Source organism: Nannospalax galili, unplaced genomic scaffold (assembly GCF_000622305.1).
Source record: "Nannospalax galili isolate Female #2095 unplaced genomic scaffold, S.galili_v1.0 scaffold1532, whole genome shotgun sequence".
Taxonomy (NCBI): Eukaryota; Metazoa; Chordata; class Mammalia; order Rodentia; family Spalacidae; genus Nannospalax; species Nannospalax galili.
In genome coordinates this window covers 911,537-928,791 of record NW_008330832.1, presented here as the reverse complement: position 1 = coordinate 928,791, position 17,255 = coordinate 911,537, and the positions used below count along the sequence as shown (strand labels likewise).

The window sequence follows — 17,255 nt, the reverse complement described above, 5'->3', positions numbered from 1 at the left end:
TCTCTGTCTCTCTCTCTCTCTGTCTCTCTGTCTCTCTCTCTCTCTCTCTCTCTCTCTCTCTCATACACACACACACACTCACACACTCACTTTGGCTGCTGTGGTGACTTCTTGAAACCACCTTGAAAGTGGCTGAGAGCTGGTGCTATAGTCTCTGTTCCCTGCACACACAGGCTGTTTGCACTGAGAATAGCCCCTCCTCCCCGTGTCCATGTCAGGCTCCAAGGTTGGAAAGGCCCAACAGGCCCTTTAGAAAAGCAGTTGAAGCTGTGGACTGTGTCTGCCTCTGTTCCTCTAAGCCCCAGGACTCACTGCAGTATGCACATTTGCAGTTTTACTCATTTCACAGAATGAAGTGAAGTTTGATTTTTAAATAGCCAAAGGCCTCACTTAAGAAGAGGTGACTTGCTGCTCCAGAGAGTTGTTCTTATGAGGTTGCCTCAGCTGGGGCTGAGCTAGAAACTTCTGTATAGTTTTCATACCTTCTAATGCAGGTTAGGGCTACCCTGGGCCATGAGATGTACTGACTACCCTGGTCCCCACCAGGCCCATTCTGCCCTGTATTTCCCTGTTGATCCAGCAGATCTCATCATCCACATGTAAATCAAGAGGCTGAGCAGAGAGGTCACAGCTGTAGACTTGGGGTCAGGGTTCCTTGTCTCACCTTTCTCCCACAGCCTTGCATAAAGCACCAGGAAAGGGGAAGCAAGAGTGCATTTTGGGAGGCCCTGCCCCTGTGCCATCCACTGCAACCTGGAGAGCAGTGTGATGTCAACCACTTCCACTTAGACCTGTGAACTTATGTTTAGACACATTTCCTTGCAGCCTCGCACTGCCAGCATCCCAGTTGTTAAGTAAATCCCAAACAGCCAGAGCTTTCCCCATAAATATTACAGGCTTTACAACTGTGCATAATGACAGTGCTTAGAGAACAAAACACAGTAACAGGACTGCACTGGAATATTAACAAATTAGCAATGTTTCCTTAATGGTGTCAGCATTGGTGAGCTGGCTTCCCATTCTGCCACCTTCCCCATTTAGGCAACTGCTGGTTGTGTGGACTGGTGTCCTGTGTGTGGCCCCATTTTTGTCTCCTTATGGCTAGTCTCAGAGGACCCCTCTTTGTCAAGGGCTTCACTGTGCTAATTTTGTTCCCCATGCCCTTGTGGCCTGGTACCTTCCCCAGCAGCCACAAACTGTTATGTTCTTATCGCTCTATAGTCTGAATTACCCGTATGGATTCATCCTCTATATTCTGAATCATCTTTATGATAAGCTACCCCCAGCCTGTGTCTGAAGGAGTCCTTCATCACGGCTCTGAACAATCTCTTTGATGATCTTTTCTCATCATTGCATAATACTTCACAGGGCTTATGTTCTAGAACATTCCCTGGCTAGGAGCTGTGGTCAACCCATAGTGTTTTAGTATTGTTGATGGCACTGTAGGGCTAACTCAACTGGCTTCTGCTGAGTCACCTTCTTGAGAACAGGGTTTCTGGTGGGGGCTGGGCACAGGGATGAGAAGGGCCAAGAGCAGCCACTGAGTGTAGCCTGGACACTCTCCACAGCCTGGCCTGTCAGTGGGGACTGTGCCGCCCCCTGTCCGCCCTCCACTCCTCCAGCAGCATTTCCCAGAACCTTCCATGAGCTTCACTCCTGTGCTGCCACCACCCAGCGCCCCTATGCCCACAGGTCCAGGCCAGCCAGCACCCCCAGCCCAGAAGGTGAGTATGACACTTCCTTATAGCCCCAGGGTTGTGGGGGGGGGCAGCTCTGCAACCAAGGCCTATAGTTTAGATAAAGGATGGAGTGTATACAAGTGTGTGGATTTGTATGTGTGTTTTCAGATCTGTAGTTTGTAACCCAGGGCCTGCACATGAAAAAACTGTGCTTATTCAGAATGTTTCTGCAAGCTGGCTTCAGTCTGACAAGAGCTTGGGTGGGTATGGGTGTGTGTATGTGTATGAGTATTGTGTGGATGTATGTTGTCAATATATTTCACTGTGTATATGTGACTATTGTGTGTGAAAATATGCAGTCTTGAAATTGTGTAGGTGTATTTATGCAAGTGATGTGACTGTGAGTTTGAGTGTGCATTTGTCTGTGGGAGTATGTATACAAGTGAGTTTGAGTGTGGGCATGAGCATGTGTATATGGAACAGTCACTGTGGATTTCTGTAACATCTGAGCACAAGCCCTCTTTCTCTCCCTCCAGCCTCCTCCCATCGCCCAACCGCCGACCATACCTCAGGTCCTGGCCCCACAGCCCATGGGGACTGTCCAGTCAGTACCCCCTCATCTGCCTCCATACCTGGCTCCAACCTCCCAGGTTGTGGCCCCTGCTCAGCTGAAGGCCCTCCAGATGCCGCAGCCACCCTTGCAGCCCCTTGCTCAAGTCCCTGCACAGGTACCTCTGGCCCATAGCCTGCTCACCTGGGGTGGGGTACCAGGGCACTGGCTGAACCTGTTCTTTCATGTGACTTGGGACTGATGGCTAGGGAGGTAGACTTAGCAGTGTGGTGTCATAATCCATGCATAGCGTGCCTCATGCATTATGCATACTAATCTAGTAACTAACAGAATGGGTGGGAGTCCCAGGGACAACCTCTCTTGGCTGGTGGCTCTCTGGCTTCACCTTCTTTGGCAAGCTATCTCCCAGGTTGAAATATTTCTGGGATATGAATGTCAGATGGAGTCCCTCAAGGAGGGAGAGAGGTAGCTGTCACCCATCATCTAGTACATACCTGTCCAGGATGGGAACAAGGGTTAGTCCAAACCAAGAACAGGACTCTCCCTATGGCCACTGAGTGGGCACAGAGAGTAGATTGCTTGTTTCAAATGAATTTCTTGCACAGGTGTGTGAGGTTGGCTGAAGGCAGCTCCTTGGAGGTCCATGAGCCAGGTGGGCCTCCTGCTTGCTGCAGGAAAACTGGTCACAGAGGCCACTTGAGTAGCAGAATGGCCTCTTACATCGTTCTGTGGGGCTATGGTAACATATGGTAACAGCTGGCAGTATGACTGATCCAGAGCCTAGTCAGGGTTGAGCCCGATTGCTCAGGCAAATTGCATCCATGAAAGTGGCCATTTTAGATACTCTGGTGATGGGGCTGGGTTGCGAGCTCAGAGTTAGGACAGGAAGTAGGCCTCATTCTGAAGATGGTGGTTCCTGCTGGATTCAGGGATGATTACCTATGGAACTCCCAAGAAGATTGTGTCAATGCTGCCTGCTGACCATGCTGTGTCTTTGTGATACTATGTTAAAGCTGGCCTTGGGGTCTCGTGAAACCATCTTGCTGTCACTACTAGTGGTATTTAGCTGCTTGCTACATGCACAGCAGTGGATTTGTACATTTTCGCTCCTTCATAATTGCACAGAGGTACATCTAAAGTGGTGTTCATGAGCCAGCTCGAGCAAACACTGCTTAGGCATAGTTGTCAGAGACTGACATGCTCTACCCATAAGGTTAGATACCAGCTATCACTGAGAAAACTCAAGCAGAAGACTCTGGACTTTCTACTCTTGGGAGGCTGTATGCCACAGAGATATTGCCTCATCTATCAAAGTAGTCTATACTGAAACCCTCTGAGGAGTTAGCTTCCATGTAGTTCATAGGGTGGGAATGATGAGATTCCAGGTGACCAGGTCCAGCTGGGTAGCTCTGACAGTCTCAGTCTTTCCAAATGAAAATGCTCTGCACCTTCAGAGCCTGTGGTACTCTGACTCCTCATATCTGAGCCACTCCTGACTCCCTTGGAGCTGCCCACATGGCCCATTAGGGATTTGGACACAAAGGCTGGTGCCAAGGGGGTGTCCAGCAGGCAAGTCTAATTTTCTCCTTGAATAAGTTTCATAATGCTTTATGATGGCTTACTTGGGATCCCTTTGACAGTAGCAGCTGTCTGGGAGGCCCAATCACACTTCCCACTGACTGTGCAGCCCCCTGGTTGGGGACCCTACTAACATGCCACTGGGTCTCTTTCAGATGCCTCCAATGCCTGTGGTTCCCCCCATCACTCCCTTGGCGGGACTTGATGGCCTTCCTCAGGCCCTCACTGACTTGCCACCTGCAAACGTGGCCCCTGTGCCACCACCTCAGTATTTCTCGCCTGCTGTGATCTTGCCAAGCCTCACAGCACCCCTGCCCTCATCTCCAGCCCTGCCTCTGCAGGCAGTCAAACTGCCCCATCCCACTGGAGCACCCCTGGCTGTGCCCTGCCAGACCATCGTGCCAAATGCACCAGCTGCCATCCCTCTGCTGGCTGTGGCCCCACAGGGCGTGGCTGCACTGTCCATCCACCCAGCAGTGGCCCAGCTCCCAACCCAGCTCCCAACCCAGCTCCCAGCTCAGATCCCAGCCCAGATCCCAGCCCAGCTCCCGGCCCAGCCTGTGTACCCAGCAGCCTTTCCACAGATGGCACCTGGAGATATCCCACCCTCCCCCCACCACACGGTGCAAAGCTTACGGGCCACCCCTCCACAGCTGGCCTCACCCGTGCCTCCTCAGCCGGTCCAGCCCAGTGTCGTCCACTTGCCTGAACAGGCTGCTCCAGCTGCTGCCTCAGGGACCCAGGTAATCCACCTGAGGAATATGGGTTGCCACCCAGTGCCTAGAAATTGTCAGGACCAGGTTCAAGGGATTCTTGAGAAGTTGCCTTCATTGGATGATGGTCCTGGTCAACACCTGGGCTCTAGGACTGGTAGGGGTAGGCAGGGAGGTAGCCCTATCCTGTGATTGACCTTTCTTGTGAAGAGTGTGTTGGAGGCAGAGGTTGGAGCCAGTGGTTGGAGCCAGTGTGGGGCATCCACATCAGGAGCTGTGAGCATCAGGATGGCTGAGAGGGTCCATGGTTCTACCCCACCTGGAGGTCAGCAGCTTCTGCTTTGTGGTTGAGAGCTCCTTTGCTCTCACACCAGTCCTGTTGGCCTGTGTTGGCTCCTCTGTGGGTATCAGTACTTGCATGTACCCTGAGTTAATCCTTCCCAGAACACCTTGTCAGAGCAAGTCAAGAGTGAACACTGCCATCTGCATAGAGAGGAAACAGGACTGAGAGTGATGAGGGTCTAGGTGCTGATGGACCACTGGCTAGAAGATGATTATGGTAGATTAGGGAACTGTTCTATGTCAGGTGAGGATCCAAACAGTGTGCCAGGAATCCCTTGGAGCACAGGGACATGAATCATAGTAGGAGGCCTGCCATGTGGTTTCACATGCCTACATAGGACATTCATGTTTGGAGCTTCTGGACTAGTCTGTTCAAACCCAAATGAGGGAATTTGTTTGTTTGTGAGACAGAGTCTTACTATGTAGGCCTGACTGGCCTGGAACTCCCTATTTAGTCCAGACTGACCTTGAACTCACAGAAATCTGCCTGCCTCCTCTTCTCAAGTACTGGGATTAAAGGCATATACTGTACCATGCCTGGAAAAAAATTAATTTTTAAGTTTTGTGTGTGTGTGTGCGTGTGCGTGTGTGCATGTGTGTTGTGTATGTACATATGAATGCAGGTACCTGTGAAGGGCAGAAGCATCAGATCATCCTGGAGCTGGAGTTACAGGCAGTGTGAGCTACCTGACAAGGGTGCTGAGAACCAAGTCCTCTGCAAGAGCAGTACATGTTCTTAACCACTGAACCATCTCTCCAGCTCTATTTTTTTTTTTTTTTTAATTTTGGGTGCACTTATGCTTGCCACAGTGCACGGGTAGAGGTCAGAGGACAACTTGCAGGAGTTGGTTCCCTCCTACTATGGGAGTTCCAGGGACTGAGCTCAGGCCATTAGGCAAGTTCCTTTACTTCCTGAGTCATCTTGCTAGCCTCCTTAAAAAAATTTTTTAAAATTACATTAGCTTCTAGAAGTTTTTTGATAAGCTGGGCCAGCCACCCCACAGGCACCCCATCTGAAGCAGTTGAGACATCTGAGAGAGGTGTCTCTAAACAAATCTAGACCCAAGTGAGTGCCACTGTTCCCTTTTCTGAGAGGCAGAGAGTAACACTGCATTCCCAGCTTTTAACCCTACCCAGGGCAGCAGACAGCAGGTTCTTTCACAGGAATCTCTAGACCCCTCTAACCCCCCATCTTTCTTTCTGCTTCCAAAGAGGTATTAGAAAGATACTGGGGAAGCCAGTCAGAATTCCTCGTCACCTTGCGAGGTCACAGTGTCACTGAGCCTTCCCCGGGTGCACCTGTGACTGAGAACAGCTACCCCATGCTCTGAACTAAGTGGAAGGCCAGACAGGCAGGACATAGATACCTCAGAGAGATAGCCAGAGCCCAGCTTTGATACTAAGTGTGTGATGCCCGTTTCTCACTTAGGCTTAGCCCGAAGTTCCTAGGAGGAAGCCTAGGTCTATAGATTTATGTATTCCCACCCAGAGTCCTACACACAAGCGTGTGAGGAAGCTCATATCTGTTTATTTCTGCTAAATCCATGTCTCAGATATGCTGAGATGAGGACTGCCTTGGGGGGACAGGTGGACCGGGGAGGGCATTTCCTTGGCCTCCCACACCTGTGTGCTTACTGATATGCCCCAGCACAGCTCTTGCCACTGCATTCCTGTCCCTGTGCCACCAGGTCCTGCTGGGCCACCCTCCTCCATATACTGTGGATGTTGCTGCTCCGGTCTCTGCTGTGTCCCTGCCGCCTGCTGTCCTCTCCCCACCTCTGTCAGACACACTGCTGCCTGCTGCCCCTGAGCTCCTTCCCAAGCTCCCCAGCTCCCTAGCCCCCTCAGTGGCCACGGCTCCTCAGAGTGTGCCCACCCAGACTTCCACGCTCCTGCCACCAGCAAACCCACCTCTTCCCACGGGGCCTGCAATTGCTGGGTCCACAATCGCCAGCCCCTGCCCTGCTGTCCAACTGATGGTGGAAACAGCCCAGGAGGTGTGTGCCCTTGTCCCCTGCTCAGGGCCACCCGGGGTCTTAGCTCTAGAGGTAAGGGAGGCTCACAGGCCTCCAAGCTGCAGTTGCTGCTTACTCTGCACTAATCTAGAGGGAGAGCATGTGTTTCAGTAGTATGTTTGGAGGCCATTCCCCTCAAAGAGGGTGCGCACCTTGCCCAGGGCCTTCACAGATCCAATGTGTTCTCTTTGGGGGATGATCAAAGTGGGTTAACATTTTGGGGAAGGAAGCAGCCCTGGCTTTCAGGAATCCTGTTGGTCGGTCTCCAGACCTTTCAAGATAACCCTAAACCCTTCTGGGCCCCTGTGTGGACAGAGCTGCAAAGGAGGTGGGAGGGTGGCTGCATGCTGTTGCTGGGCTCCCTGCAGGGAAGGGGGTCAGCAAAACTGTAACCCTTTTCTTTACTCTGGTTCTTATTTTAGGAAAAGGCCTCACAAGACAAACCACCTGGCCTCCTACAGAGCTGTGAGAGGTATCCCTCACTCTCCTTTGACCTTGGAGATTTCAGGATGGAGGGCCTGGGGTGGGGGAGGTGTAGCACAAGCCTCGGAACCAACTTAGCTTAGCCCAGTGCTCCTTGGCAGTTGCACTCAGTTCCTGCCCCAGTTTGCCAGAATGCCCGTTGGACCCCCCCCACCACCCACCAGGCCCCACTCCAGCCTGCCCGGTACGGACCCCATTTGGATTTTAAACCATTGCCCTCTTTCCAAATTGACCTAGGAGAGCCTCAGGGACTTTCTCTTTGGTCTTTGTCAATGCACGTTGAATCCTGGTTGTTGTCTGCCCCTGCTGGGCTGCAGATCCTGGCATTAGTCCTTGTGCTGAGGGCACTGCAGAAGGGAGAGGCCGTGCATAGTTGGCAGTGCCCACAGGGGCCCGGTGTTCAGGTTCTTCCTCTGCTCTGGTTGATGATGCTGACCTTACTGAGGGTGGGTATGGGAAGTGGCTATGGGTCCTGCCCTTCCAAGAAGCTGGGTACTGCATGTGCTGGAAGCTTAGCAGACTCTCCTATGGTCCTCACAACAGCCTTGAGTAGCTACCATCTTCCTATTTGCTCAGAAGGGGTCACTGAGAAGCTAGTCACTGCTTCTTTATGATCCCTGAGTGGCACAGGATGGGCATCGGAGGATGAATGGACCCAGTGTCCCCTTGCAGCCCGGATACCATCTCTGCAGGTTGCAACCTCAGTCATGGCAGTTTTTTAAGCCCCCAGGCCAGTCTGACTAGAGTGCATTTGCTGGTTTCCTGTGTGGGCTTTAACCCTCTGGGTTTTCCTTCAGCTTTGGAGGTTCCGATGTTATTTCTGGAAGGGAACCGAGTGACACCTGTGAAGGCACCTTTGGAGGAGGCAGACTGGAGGGCAGAGCTGCCCGGAAACACCACCGCAGGTCCACGCGTGCACGCTCCCGGCAGGAGAAGGCCAGCCGGCCCCGGCTCACTATCCTGAATGTGAGTAACTGTGGTGTGGGTGTGTGGGCATTATGTCCTCTGTAATCTGACCATTCTGACCATGGCTTCCTACAGGTATGCAACACAGGGGACAAGATGGTGGAGTGCCAGCTGGAAACACATAACCACAAGATGGTGACCTTCAAGTTTGACTTGGATGGGGACGCTCCTGATGAGATTGCCACATACATGGTGAGGCTGGATTGGGGGGGGGGCTGCCTCCTTGAGGACCTTAGGCATGCATAGGAGTGAGCACCTTAAGCTTAGCCCTGCATGGAAGTATTGGGTGGCCCGTGGCTCAGGCGCAGAGCCTAGGGGCTAGCCCCCAGAGCTGTGTGTCCACAGGAAGAGCATCAACTCCCTGCTTCTGAGTTCTGTAGGTTTTTCCTCAGGCACCTCTGTGAGGACAGACTGAGGAATGTGTTCACCACACCTCCTCCTGTCTCTTAGAGGAAAAGGAAAAACCTGTGAGATGACCTGGAGGAGCAAAGGGAAGCTGCGTCACCAGACTCTAATGCCCTGTGTCCCTGCTTAGAACTGTCACCCTCCTCAACTTCCAGAAGGGCAGTTTGAAGCCCACTCTCCATCAGTTAACCTCACAGCTCTGCCTCCACCTGGAGCCACCCTTACCTGCTGGAGCAGAGGTCACTGTGGGCACCTCACTCATGGGTTTCTCTGTGTCCCAGGTCGGTGTTGCCAAGGAATCCTGTGTCCCCAGCATGTGGCCCCGCCAGAAGTGGGGGGACTTGGGCCTTAAAAGGACTTGTGCTGTCAATGAAAGCACAGAAAGACATGGGCAGAAAGGACTCCCTGGCCCATCTGTTACCACAGCACACAGGGACATCCTCCTAGACTCTCAGTCACATATGTTCATGTGCTTAGGAAGCCATGTCCTGAGGAAGCAGCTGGCATCAGTGGCCAGTGCTGTGATCCCTCATCCCAGCTGACCATCAAGTGCAGTGAGTGGGGCTGATGTGACTAAGTAATGGAATATGAAATTCAATTTAATGCACTATGACTAGCCCATTTGGCTAGGAGCTGCTGTATCAGCAGCTCAGCTAGAAGTTGTAAGTGGTCCTCGGGTTGTACTCCCTGGCCCTGGCTTCATTCAATTTGGATATGGGTTTCCGAGGAGTCCTGCTCTCTGCTCCTCAGAGATTCCTCAGACAGGCTATTCCTGGAGCCCAAGCCCAGGGCACAGTTCCGTCAGGGTGAGAGAAGGAATGGTTCTGACTTCTGCTGTCACGGTGAGGAAAATGGGCCAGAACAGTTGTAGTAGGCAGCAGGATGGACTCACCTCTGAATGGGGGGCTTACAGCCCAGGAGCAGACTCAGGGTTGGCAGTTGGAATATAAGGAAAAACATGAGAGCACCAAAGCCAGCTGGATGGTCAGGTTGTGGAGAACACTGAGCCTTAGGACCCCATGCTCTGGCCACTCATGTCCAGGATGGTCAGCATGGGCTACCTGTCCCTCACCTTCTGGAACATGTGCACTTATGATGAGCCCTGCCTCCTTCAAAAGTGCCTTTACAGCTGTCACTCTTACAGAAGTGACACCAGAGCCTCTGTAGCTGAAGGGAAACCCATGGCCTGGCCCATTTAACCCTGTCCTTGTAGAGGCATGCCAGGGGTCCAGCATTAAAACTGACAAGGAGTTTCATCAGATGTGTTGGCTGAGGATTCTCTCTTGACAGGGTTAGCAGGATTCTTGCTATGGCTGAGTTAGGCCCAAGGCAGAAGAGGCAAAGGTCAAAGCCAGGTGGAAGAGAGTGTTAGAGGTGTCTGGCTATGGTTTGGTGAGGGGGAGATTGTTGTCCACAATGGCTGGCTGGCTTTTCACAGCACCTCCTCACTCTGCTATCCAAACTGTGAGACCACATGCCTATTCTTTCATGTTTCTATGTTTTTAACATGAGTCTTGAGTGACTTTATATGCTGTTGTATGAACTTTCCTGGAGAGGACAGAGTATCAATGATAGACCAAAGGAAAGATTCCACCCAATTCCAGCTTATCAAACCAAGGAGTATATTAAGGCATACTTAGAGGAGCATGGGTGACCCTCAGATGGCCACATCACCAAAACGTCTCCCCCTAGCATGGGTGACAGCTTCCTAAGGCTACAGAAATGGAGTCATCCCCTGCCCTACTCCAGTTAACTAGCCTCAACCAGCACCTCCCAAGAGTACATACAGTTGGTGGGTGTTGTAGGAAGGAGAGTGGTTAGAATCTCAGGTGAAGGTCTAATGACCCTCCCAAATGCCCAATGATATTGAGTCTTGTGTGGGCAATAATAACTGCTCTTCCACTGGAGGTGGCTGTTGCGCTCAGAGGACAGTGTACCACAGCATATGTATACAAACATGTCTTTTGTAAATTGGTCAAGGTAGTATGGATTCTTTTGTGAGTGTATGCATGTGAGCGAGCATGGATGCACGAGTGTGCAGTTGCATGTGAATATGGTGTCCATAGGACAACCACAGGTGTCATTCCATGTGCCACCATGCTTTTTCTATGTAGATTCTGGGGGTTGACTTCAGATTCTTGTTCTTTCAACGCAAGCACTTTATAGATTTAAGTTACCTCGAAGCATAATAATGAAGTGAACATCCATGAAGTAGTCTGTCAGCCTCTGTCTCCCATACTGCCCACTGATCCTGTTTCTGCAGCTCCCCTCCCCCCCGTCCTCCTCATGGCATGACAGAGCTATGTGTCCATTTATGTTTGTACTTGCTTGTTTTTAGCAGCCCACGTGTGTGTGTGTGTGTGTGTGTGTGTGTGTGTGTGTGTGTGTCTGCCAGCCCCCTCCCCAAGCTCCAGTAATGCAGTTATTATTTTATTGTGAGCTTTGTAAACGTCTGCATGTTTGGGGACTTGGGTGTTATACTGTGTGAAGGGATTTAGTCAACCATCTTAAAGCCAAATTATCTCAAACCCTTTACTAGCCAAGCAGTATATATGTGCGCACAAGAGTATATAAGTGACAGCGGCCCATGTCAATACCTGGATGCTTTGACTACAGCCATGGCATGCTACCCTTAGGTAGTTCCACATTTAATCAGTAGGTCAGCTAAGGAGGGCAGCATCAGTCTCATTTGGGGGTGTGGTGGTGCTTCTGGGGGTGTTGTCTAGGTGATTGGAAGAGCTCTGCCAGTTTGTTATAGGACCAGATGGACCCACCCACAACGGGACCTGGGAGGATGACTGACCCAGACGTGGCCCAGGCATGTGTATAACTTCAAATGTGTGGATGGGAAGAAGTTCTGTAGTCAGAAAGGGCAGATATTGGAGACCACTGGACCAGAGGACAGCTGACTTCTCTCCCTGGAGCTTTTTATACAGGGAGAGGCACACTGTAGTCCATCTGCCTGAGGTGGCCAAGACACAGTGCTCAGGGTCACTCACAGGAGCACTGAGGATAGTGATTGTGTCCTGGTGAGCTCTGGCTCAGAGGCTGTGGTGTCCAGCTGGTGGTATAGGCCCTCTGGCCACTCTCCCCCACCTAACACAGGCCTGGGCTTCCCTTGTTGCCCCCACTGCTGAATGGGGAGGGGGGGTGGTGGGGTAGGTGGGTGAAAGATAGTCATTCCACGTGAATCCATGACCATGAGAAACCAGTGGGCAGTGTAGACTGACAGGTGCCTGAACTCAGCCCTGGCCTGCCAGGAGGACAACAGCTAGCATGAGTGGACGCTGGACAGCCTGTGCTTAGGCACCGAGGTCCAAGGACATTAGATGTTAAGACCACAGTGCCACTCCTTAATGGGACAGGAGCAAGGCTGAGACCCAGAGGTCTGCTTGGAGGGTTGGGTCAGCTGAGCCCAGTGTGGCCAACTTTGGAGCAGCTGTCTTAGCAGAAAGAACTGTGTGGCTCTGGGTTCAGATCTCTATGAGGAAGACTTGCGAGATGGTCAACCGCAAAGAATTCAGGGGAAAGATAGGTGTGGCTCATGGATAGCTCTCAGCTTAAGATGGCCTGCTTGATGCTTGTGTCTTAGATAGGTCTCCTCCTCCAGGGCCTAGAACTGTTGTGCCTGCCTTTCCTGCAGGTTACTGGCCTGATCTGGGACTCCATAACTAACTCTGGCTCCAGAGAGGGTGGTGCCACAGGGGCCATCTGGTGGCCTGGGATGGGTTCTTCAGCCTCAGCCACATTCTTCTGTCTCTGGGGCCATCAGCTTTCTCCCTTGGCTCTGCAGCCCCCACCAGGGGACATGCTTTTTACCATGTCTTCCCTTGGGGCTTAGGGCAGGGTAGATGTGCACGTATCCCTGCTAGAACCCCGGTGTAGCTGTGGTCTGTGACAGGTTGTTACCAGTTTTCCCGTGTCTCTTTACAGGTAGAACATGACTTCATCCTTCCCGCCGAGCGTGAGACATTCATCGAGCAGATGAAAGACGTTATGGACAAGGCAGAAGACATGCTCAGTGAGGACACAGACGCTGACCACGGCTCTGACACAGGGACCAGCCCTCCACACCTGGGCACCTGTGGCATGGCTACAAGGGAGGTGAGAGCCCAGGTCCCCAGGATACAGTGGCAGATGCAGCAGATGGGAAGCTAGGAAGGAAGCTCTTGGTAAACATGGCTGCTGATCCCCAATCCCTTTTCCCCGTGCAGGAGAATGGACAGTCCCAAGCCAACGCTCCTGTGTACCAGCAGAACGGTGAGTCTGTCCCCTCCAGCCGCACCCAGTGGAGCAACCAGCCTCTGGGAAGAACCATTTCCCCAAAGTCCCATTGTGCTCTGCAGCAGGTATTTGATAGAAGTCCCCCATTGAACCTAGTGGCAGAGTTTTGGCCACCATACCAGAAGGGCTGCAGGAGTGAGTGATGAAGAGGGTCCCTCAGCTAGGAAGGGCTGTCCTATCCCAGCTGCCACCCTCCTCTGACTGACATTACTTCCTTCAAGGCTGATGCCATGGGTATGCCAGGAAATGAACCCTAGCGAGGCTTCCTTGAGAGTCTCCAGCTGCCAGTGAGGCACCCTGGGCTAGCTACCCAACTCACACCCCTCTGGGAGAGAGGAACAGATAGGAGCCTCTCCCTGAGGCCTCCGCATTAAGGGGTCCAGAGGGCCACCTGAGTTGTGGAGGGAAGCCATTTAGGATTCTAAGTGGGAACTTGGGTCCCCTACCCACACCTTCTGGAGAAATAGGTGGAGTGAGTTTCCTAGTGGTCCCCATGGGATCTGGTATAACAGTGGGGTCCTCTGATCTGGAGACACTGGCTCCCTCAGCACCTCTTTCTGTTCTGTTTCTCAGTCCTGCACACAGGGAAAAGGTGGTTTATCATCTGTCCAGTGGCTGAGCACCCAGCTGCCGACACTTCTGAATCTTCACCCCCACTTCCTCTAAGCTCCCTGCAGCCAGAAGCCAATCAAGGTAGGAGCAGACAGAGCCCAGGCCCCCTCTCATGGTAACTTGGGGCCTTCTTCAGTGCATCCTTGCTCCAGAGTGCTCTGGGTGCCTGGTGCTGTACAAGGGATTTCCTGAAACTCCAGGGCAATATTCCCATTCCTCCCTGTTATCCAAGGCAACATTGGGCCGGTCGTGTTATCTTCACTACTCAGGTTGAGATGCCAGTCACACAGGTGTGTGTTGATGAACTCTGGGTCCTTCCTGCCTAATGCTTCCTAGTGACTCTCAACAACCGTCCTTGTCACCTTACAGCACACCTGTGGTGAATATGCTCTCTATGTCCTGCTTTGCATGGGGAGTGGGCTGGGAAAGGCCACTTCAGTTGTTACGTGGTTTACACAGCCAGCCATCAGTGCTATTCATCTGTACCTGAACCTACACCTCTCCCTATAGGTGGCTGCAAAGGTGCCCTTCAGCACTGTTGGTTAAATCTTGATCTTTATGGTATGTAGGAGGCTAAAATAGTCATTTAAACAAACAGTTTAATTTCTCATCACTTGGCAGGAAAGAGCTGCTCGTTAACTAACTTGGGCTTCCTTCACACTACGTTCAGGGAATATTTGTAAGTCCATTTTGCTGCCTTATTATGTGTTTCCAGTGAATTCCATCATATTTTTGGAGCTTTGTTACCATAGGGAGAAGGTCATCTTTTTTTTTTTTTTCTTTCTTTTTGAGACAGGGTCTCCTGTGGCCTCAGCTGGCCTAGAACTCACTATGTAGACCAGGCTGGCCTCGAACTCATAGAGATCTGCTTGCCTCTGCCTCCAAAGTGCTGGAATTAAAGGCCTGGTGGGAGCAGGTCACCTTAATAGTCAAACTTAGTGAGCCATGCACTAGAGCACAGTACACTCTGGTCAGGGGGATGGGCCCAATCTTGCCTGAGAAGCTAGGGGCCAGCAACCTTATCTGGAAGACTCACTATCAAAAGAAGAATCTGTTCACATATCTCATCTTCATGGAGTTATACAAACTCCCAGGCTCAAGAAAAGCCCTGTCACAGTGAAGGTGAATTTCAGTGTGCCATAGGGTATAAGGACACCCTCTGTGTCAAGGAATAGCATGGTGTGGGACTAAGAACACAGAGTTAAACCCTCACCCTTTATTTACACATAAATAGGTCTGAGTGACCCTAGAGACATTTCATATTCAGTTTCTAGGTGGTGGTGGGGCAGGGGTCAAGAACTGGGAAGCTGATGTATTCATTTGAATTAACTTTCCCAGAGGAAAACCCAAAAAGTGTGATGTTGTGAAAATCACCCCTTGAAGGCAGTAGAAATCTGAAGATAATGGAAAACTATTAGGGGAGTTATTAGAGGGAGACAGACCAAAGATACAAGTCCAAACTTGGCCCCTTAGCCTGAGCAGTTTCTCACATCTTACAGGAGTGATTGTGACTTCAGGCACTTTGCTTGCTAGAGAAAAGGGGTGTAGAGTCCAGGCACTCAGGTAGCACTGTTGAAGCTGTGCCTTGGAGTGGACAAAGCCTGCTGGACCAGACAGGCCTCCAGAGAGGAGACCAGTGCCTAGGAGAATCTGTGGGGCAACAGCAAATAATGGGCCTGCAGCAGGCTAAGCACTGCGTGGGGAGAGCTGTAGACCTAGGGGAGCGCCAATCCCAAACCTGTTGATTTTCTTCTGTCTTGTGCTCTCTACCACATGGCCCTGGCTGGCTGGTTTTTGACTTGTGGTTCAGAATAGGAAGTCCAAGGAAATCAAGGAACCCTTTGGAGGCACAAAAGGGTAGGAGCTAGGAAATACAGCCTCACTGAACTGGACTCTTTGGACCACTGTCAGCCTGTGTGTGCGTGTGTATGTGCACAGATGGTTCCTTAATTAGCATATAAAACTAAGAACCGAGCTAATGGATAAATCCCATGGGTTTACCAGGTAAACTCAGGTTCTTTACTGGCCACTAAGTGACCACATTAGTTTCAGATAGATTAGTTCTGCAAAAGTATTGAAAATTGAACAAACTTGTAACCATGGCCCATGAGGGCAGACTGCAGCTTGCAGGCTACACCTGGTCATGTTGACCATCTGCTAAAGGAAAAAGACCAGAATTTACCACAACAGTTAAAAAAATATTTAAGACTTCACATGTGATTCAAGACATTCAAAATATATTGAAAATAGAATCCAAGCCTCATAGCCAGATGTGGTGGTGCACGCCTTTAATCCCAGCACTCGGGAGGAAGAAGCAGGCAGATCTCTGTGAGTTCAAGGCCAGCCTTGTCTGATCTACATAGTGAGTTCCATATCAGTGCTACAGGGAGACCCTGTCTCAAAAAGAAAATAGAATCCAAAATTATTCGGCAAGTGGAAATCCATGAAAATGTCAGCTTTGTGGAAAAAGCTAGCCTGCCCAGTGACAAGATGACATAGATGACTGATCTGAAAGCTTAAAGCAGCCATTGTAAGTGTGCCTGAACAATCACAAACATTCTTCAGGTAGAAGGGAAGTGATGCAGAGGGCATCTTCAGGACTGACAGAGGGCAGTTATGGGAGAGGATGAGGAACCATTCTTTTCATCTTGAGGCTTTTAAAATGTAACAGTTGATGCCGGGCGTGGTGGCGCACGCCTTCAATCCCAGCACGTGGGAGGGCGACCTAAGATTTTTTTTTTTAGTCTTAAAAATCAGATGGAGGGCCTGGAGAGATGACTCAATGGTTAAGAGCACTGGCTGCTCTTGCAGAGGACCTAGAATCAGTTTCCAGCACCCACACAGCAGCTAACAACTTTCTATAATTCCAGTTCCTGGGTATCTAATGCCCTCTTCTGGTATCCATGGGTGCTACATACACATAGTGCATATACACCCATGCAGGCAAACACTAATACACATAAAATAAAAGTAAATCTTTTTTTAAAAAATATTTTTATTATTTTTAAAAATTAGTATGCATGTATTTAAGTGCACCCATGTCATGCAATGCCTGCAGAGGTTGGAAGAGGGCACCAGATTCCCTTGGAACTGGAGTTCCTGACAGTTGTTAACTGCCATGCGGGTACTGGGACTTGAACCCAGGTCCTTCGCAAGAGCAGCTCTTAACCCCTGGCCATCTCTCCAGTTCCTTAAAGCTTTATTAACAGAAATGTATAATTGTATCTTTTGCACATATTGTGTGCCTTTTGCCAGTACAGCAGTTCTGTGTTCCATTTGCTGCTGTTTTGTTTTGTCAGGACAGGGTCTTACTATGTAGCCCTGGCTGGCCAGGACTCAATATGTAGACCAGACTGGCCTCAAACTCAAGAGATCCACCTGCCTCTGCCTCCCAAGTACTGGGATTAAAGTCATTCACCACCACCACAACTGACCCCATCTGCTGCTTTTAAGACTGGACTTTGGATACTGTCTTTTTATTAATATATGCCTTCTCCAGTGTTTTCTCCTTTTTAAAATGTTTCTGTGTCATTTTACTTTAAGTCATCTGTTCAGACAACATTTAGCTAGTTGTGATTTTAAAAAATTTGAAGGTCTGTCTTTCAGT

General features: G+C 50.7%; 1 protein-coding gene across 11 annotated transcripts in view; it reads left to right on the top strand.

Moving 5' to 3' along the window:
* The window catches only part of Wnk2 (WNK lysine deficient protein kinase 2), a 120,751-nt gene that overhangs the window by 66,329 nt on the left and 37,167 nt on the right, over positions 1-17,255 (top strand). For 6 of the 11 annotated variants that reach the window (XM_008852721.2, XM_029555990.1, XM_008852750.2 and 3 more), the window contains exons 9-18: positions 1,569-1,724; positions 2,216-2,407; positions 3,984-4,571; positions 6,572-6,931; positions 7,321-7,370; positions 8,179-8,347; positions 8,423-8,539; positions 12,686-12,856; positions 12,967-13,012; positions 13,610-13,729. In XM_008852721.2, coding sequence (XP_008850943.1) covers positions 1,569-1,724; positions 2,216-2,407; positions 3,984-4,571; positions 6,572-6,931; positions 7,321-7,370; positions 8,179-8,347; positions 8,423-8,539; positions 12,686-12,856; positions 12,967-13,012; positions 13,610-13,729 — 1,969 coding nt within the window. The remainder of the gene's footprint in view (positions 1-1,568; positions 1,725-2,215; positions 2,408-3,983; positions 4,572-6,571; positions 6,932-7,320; positions 7,371-8,178; positions 8,348-8,422; positions 8,540-12,685; positions 12,857-12,966; positions 13,013-13,609; positions 13,730-17,255) is intronic. The other 5 variants (XM_008852757.2, XM_008852728.2, XM_008852706.1 and 2 more) reach the window with 2 other exon arrangements.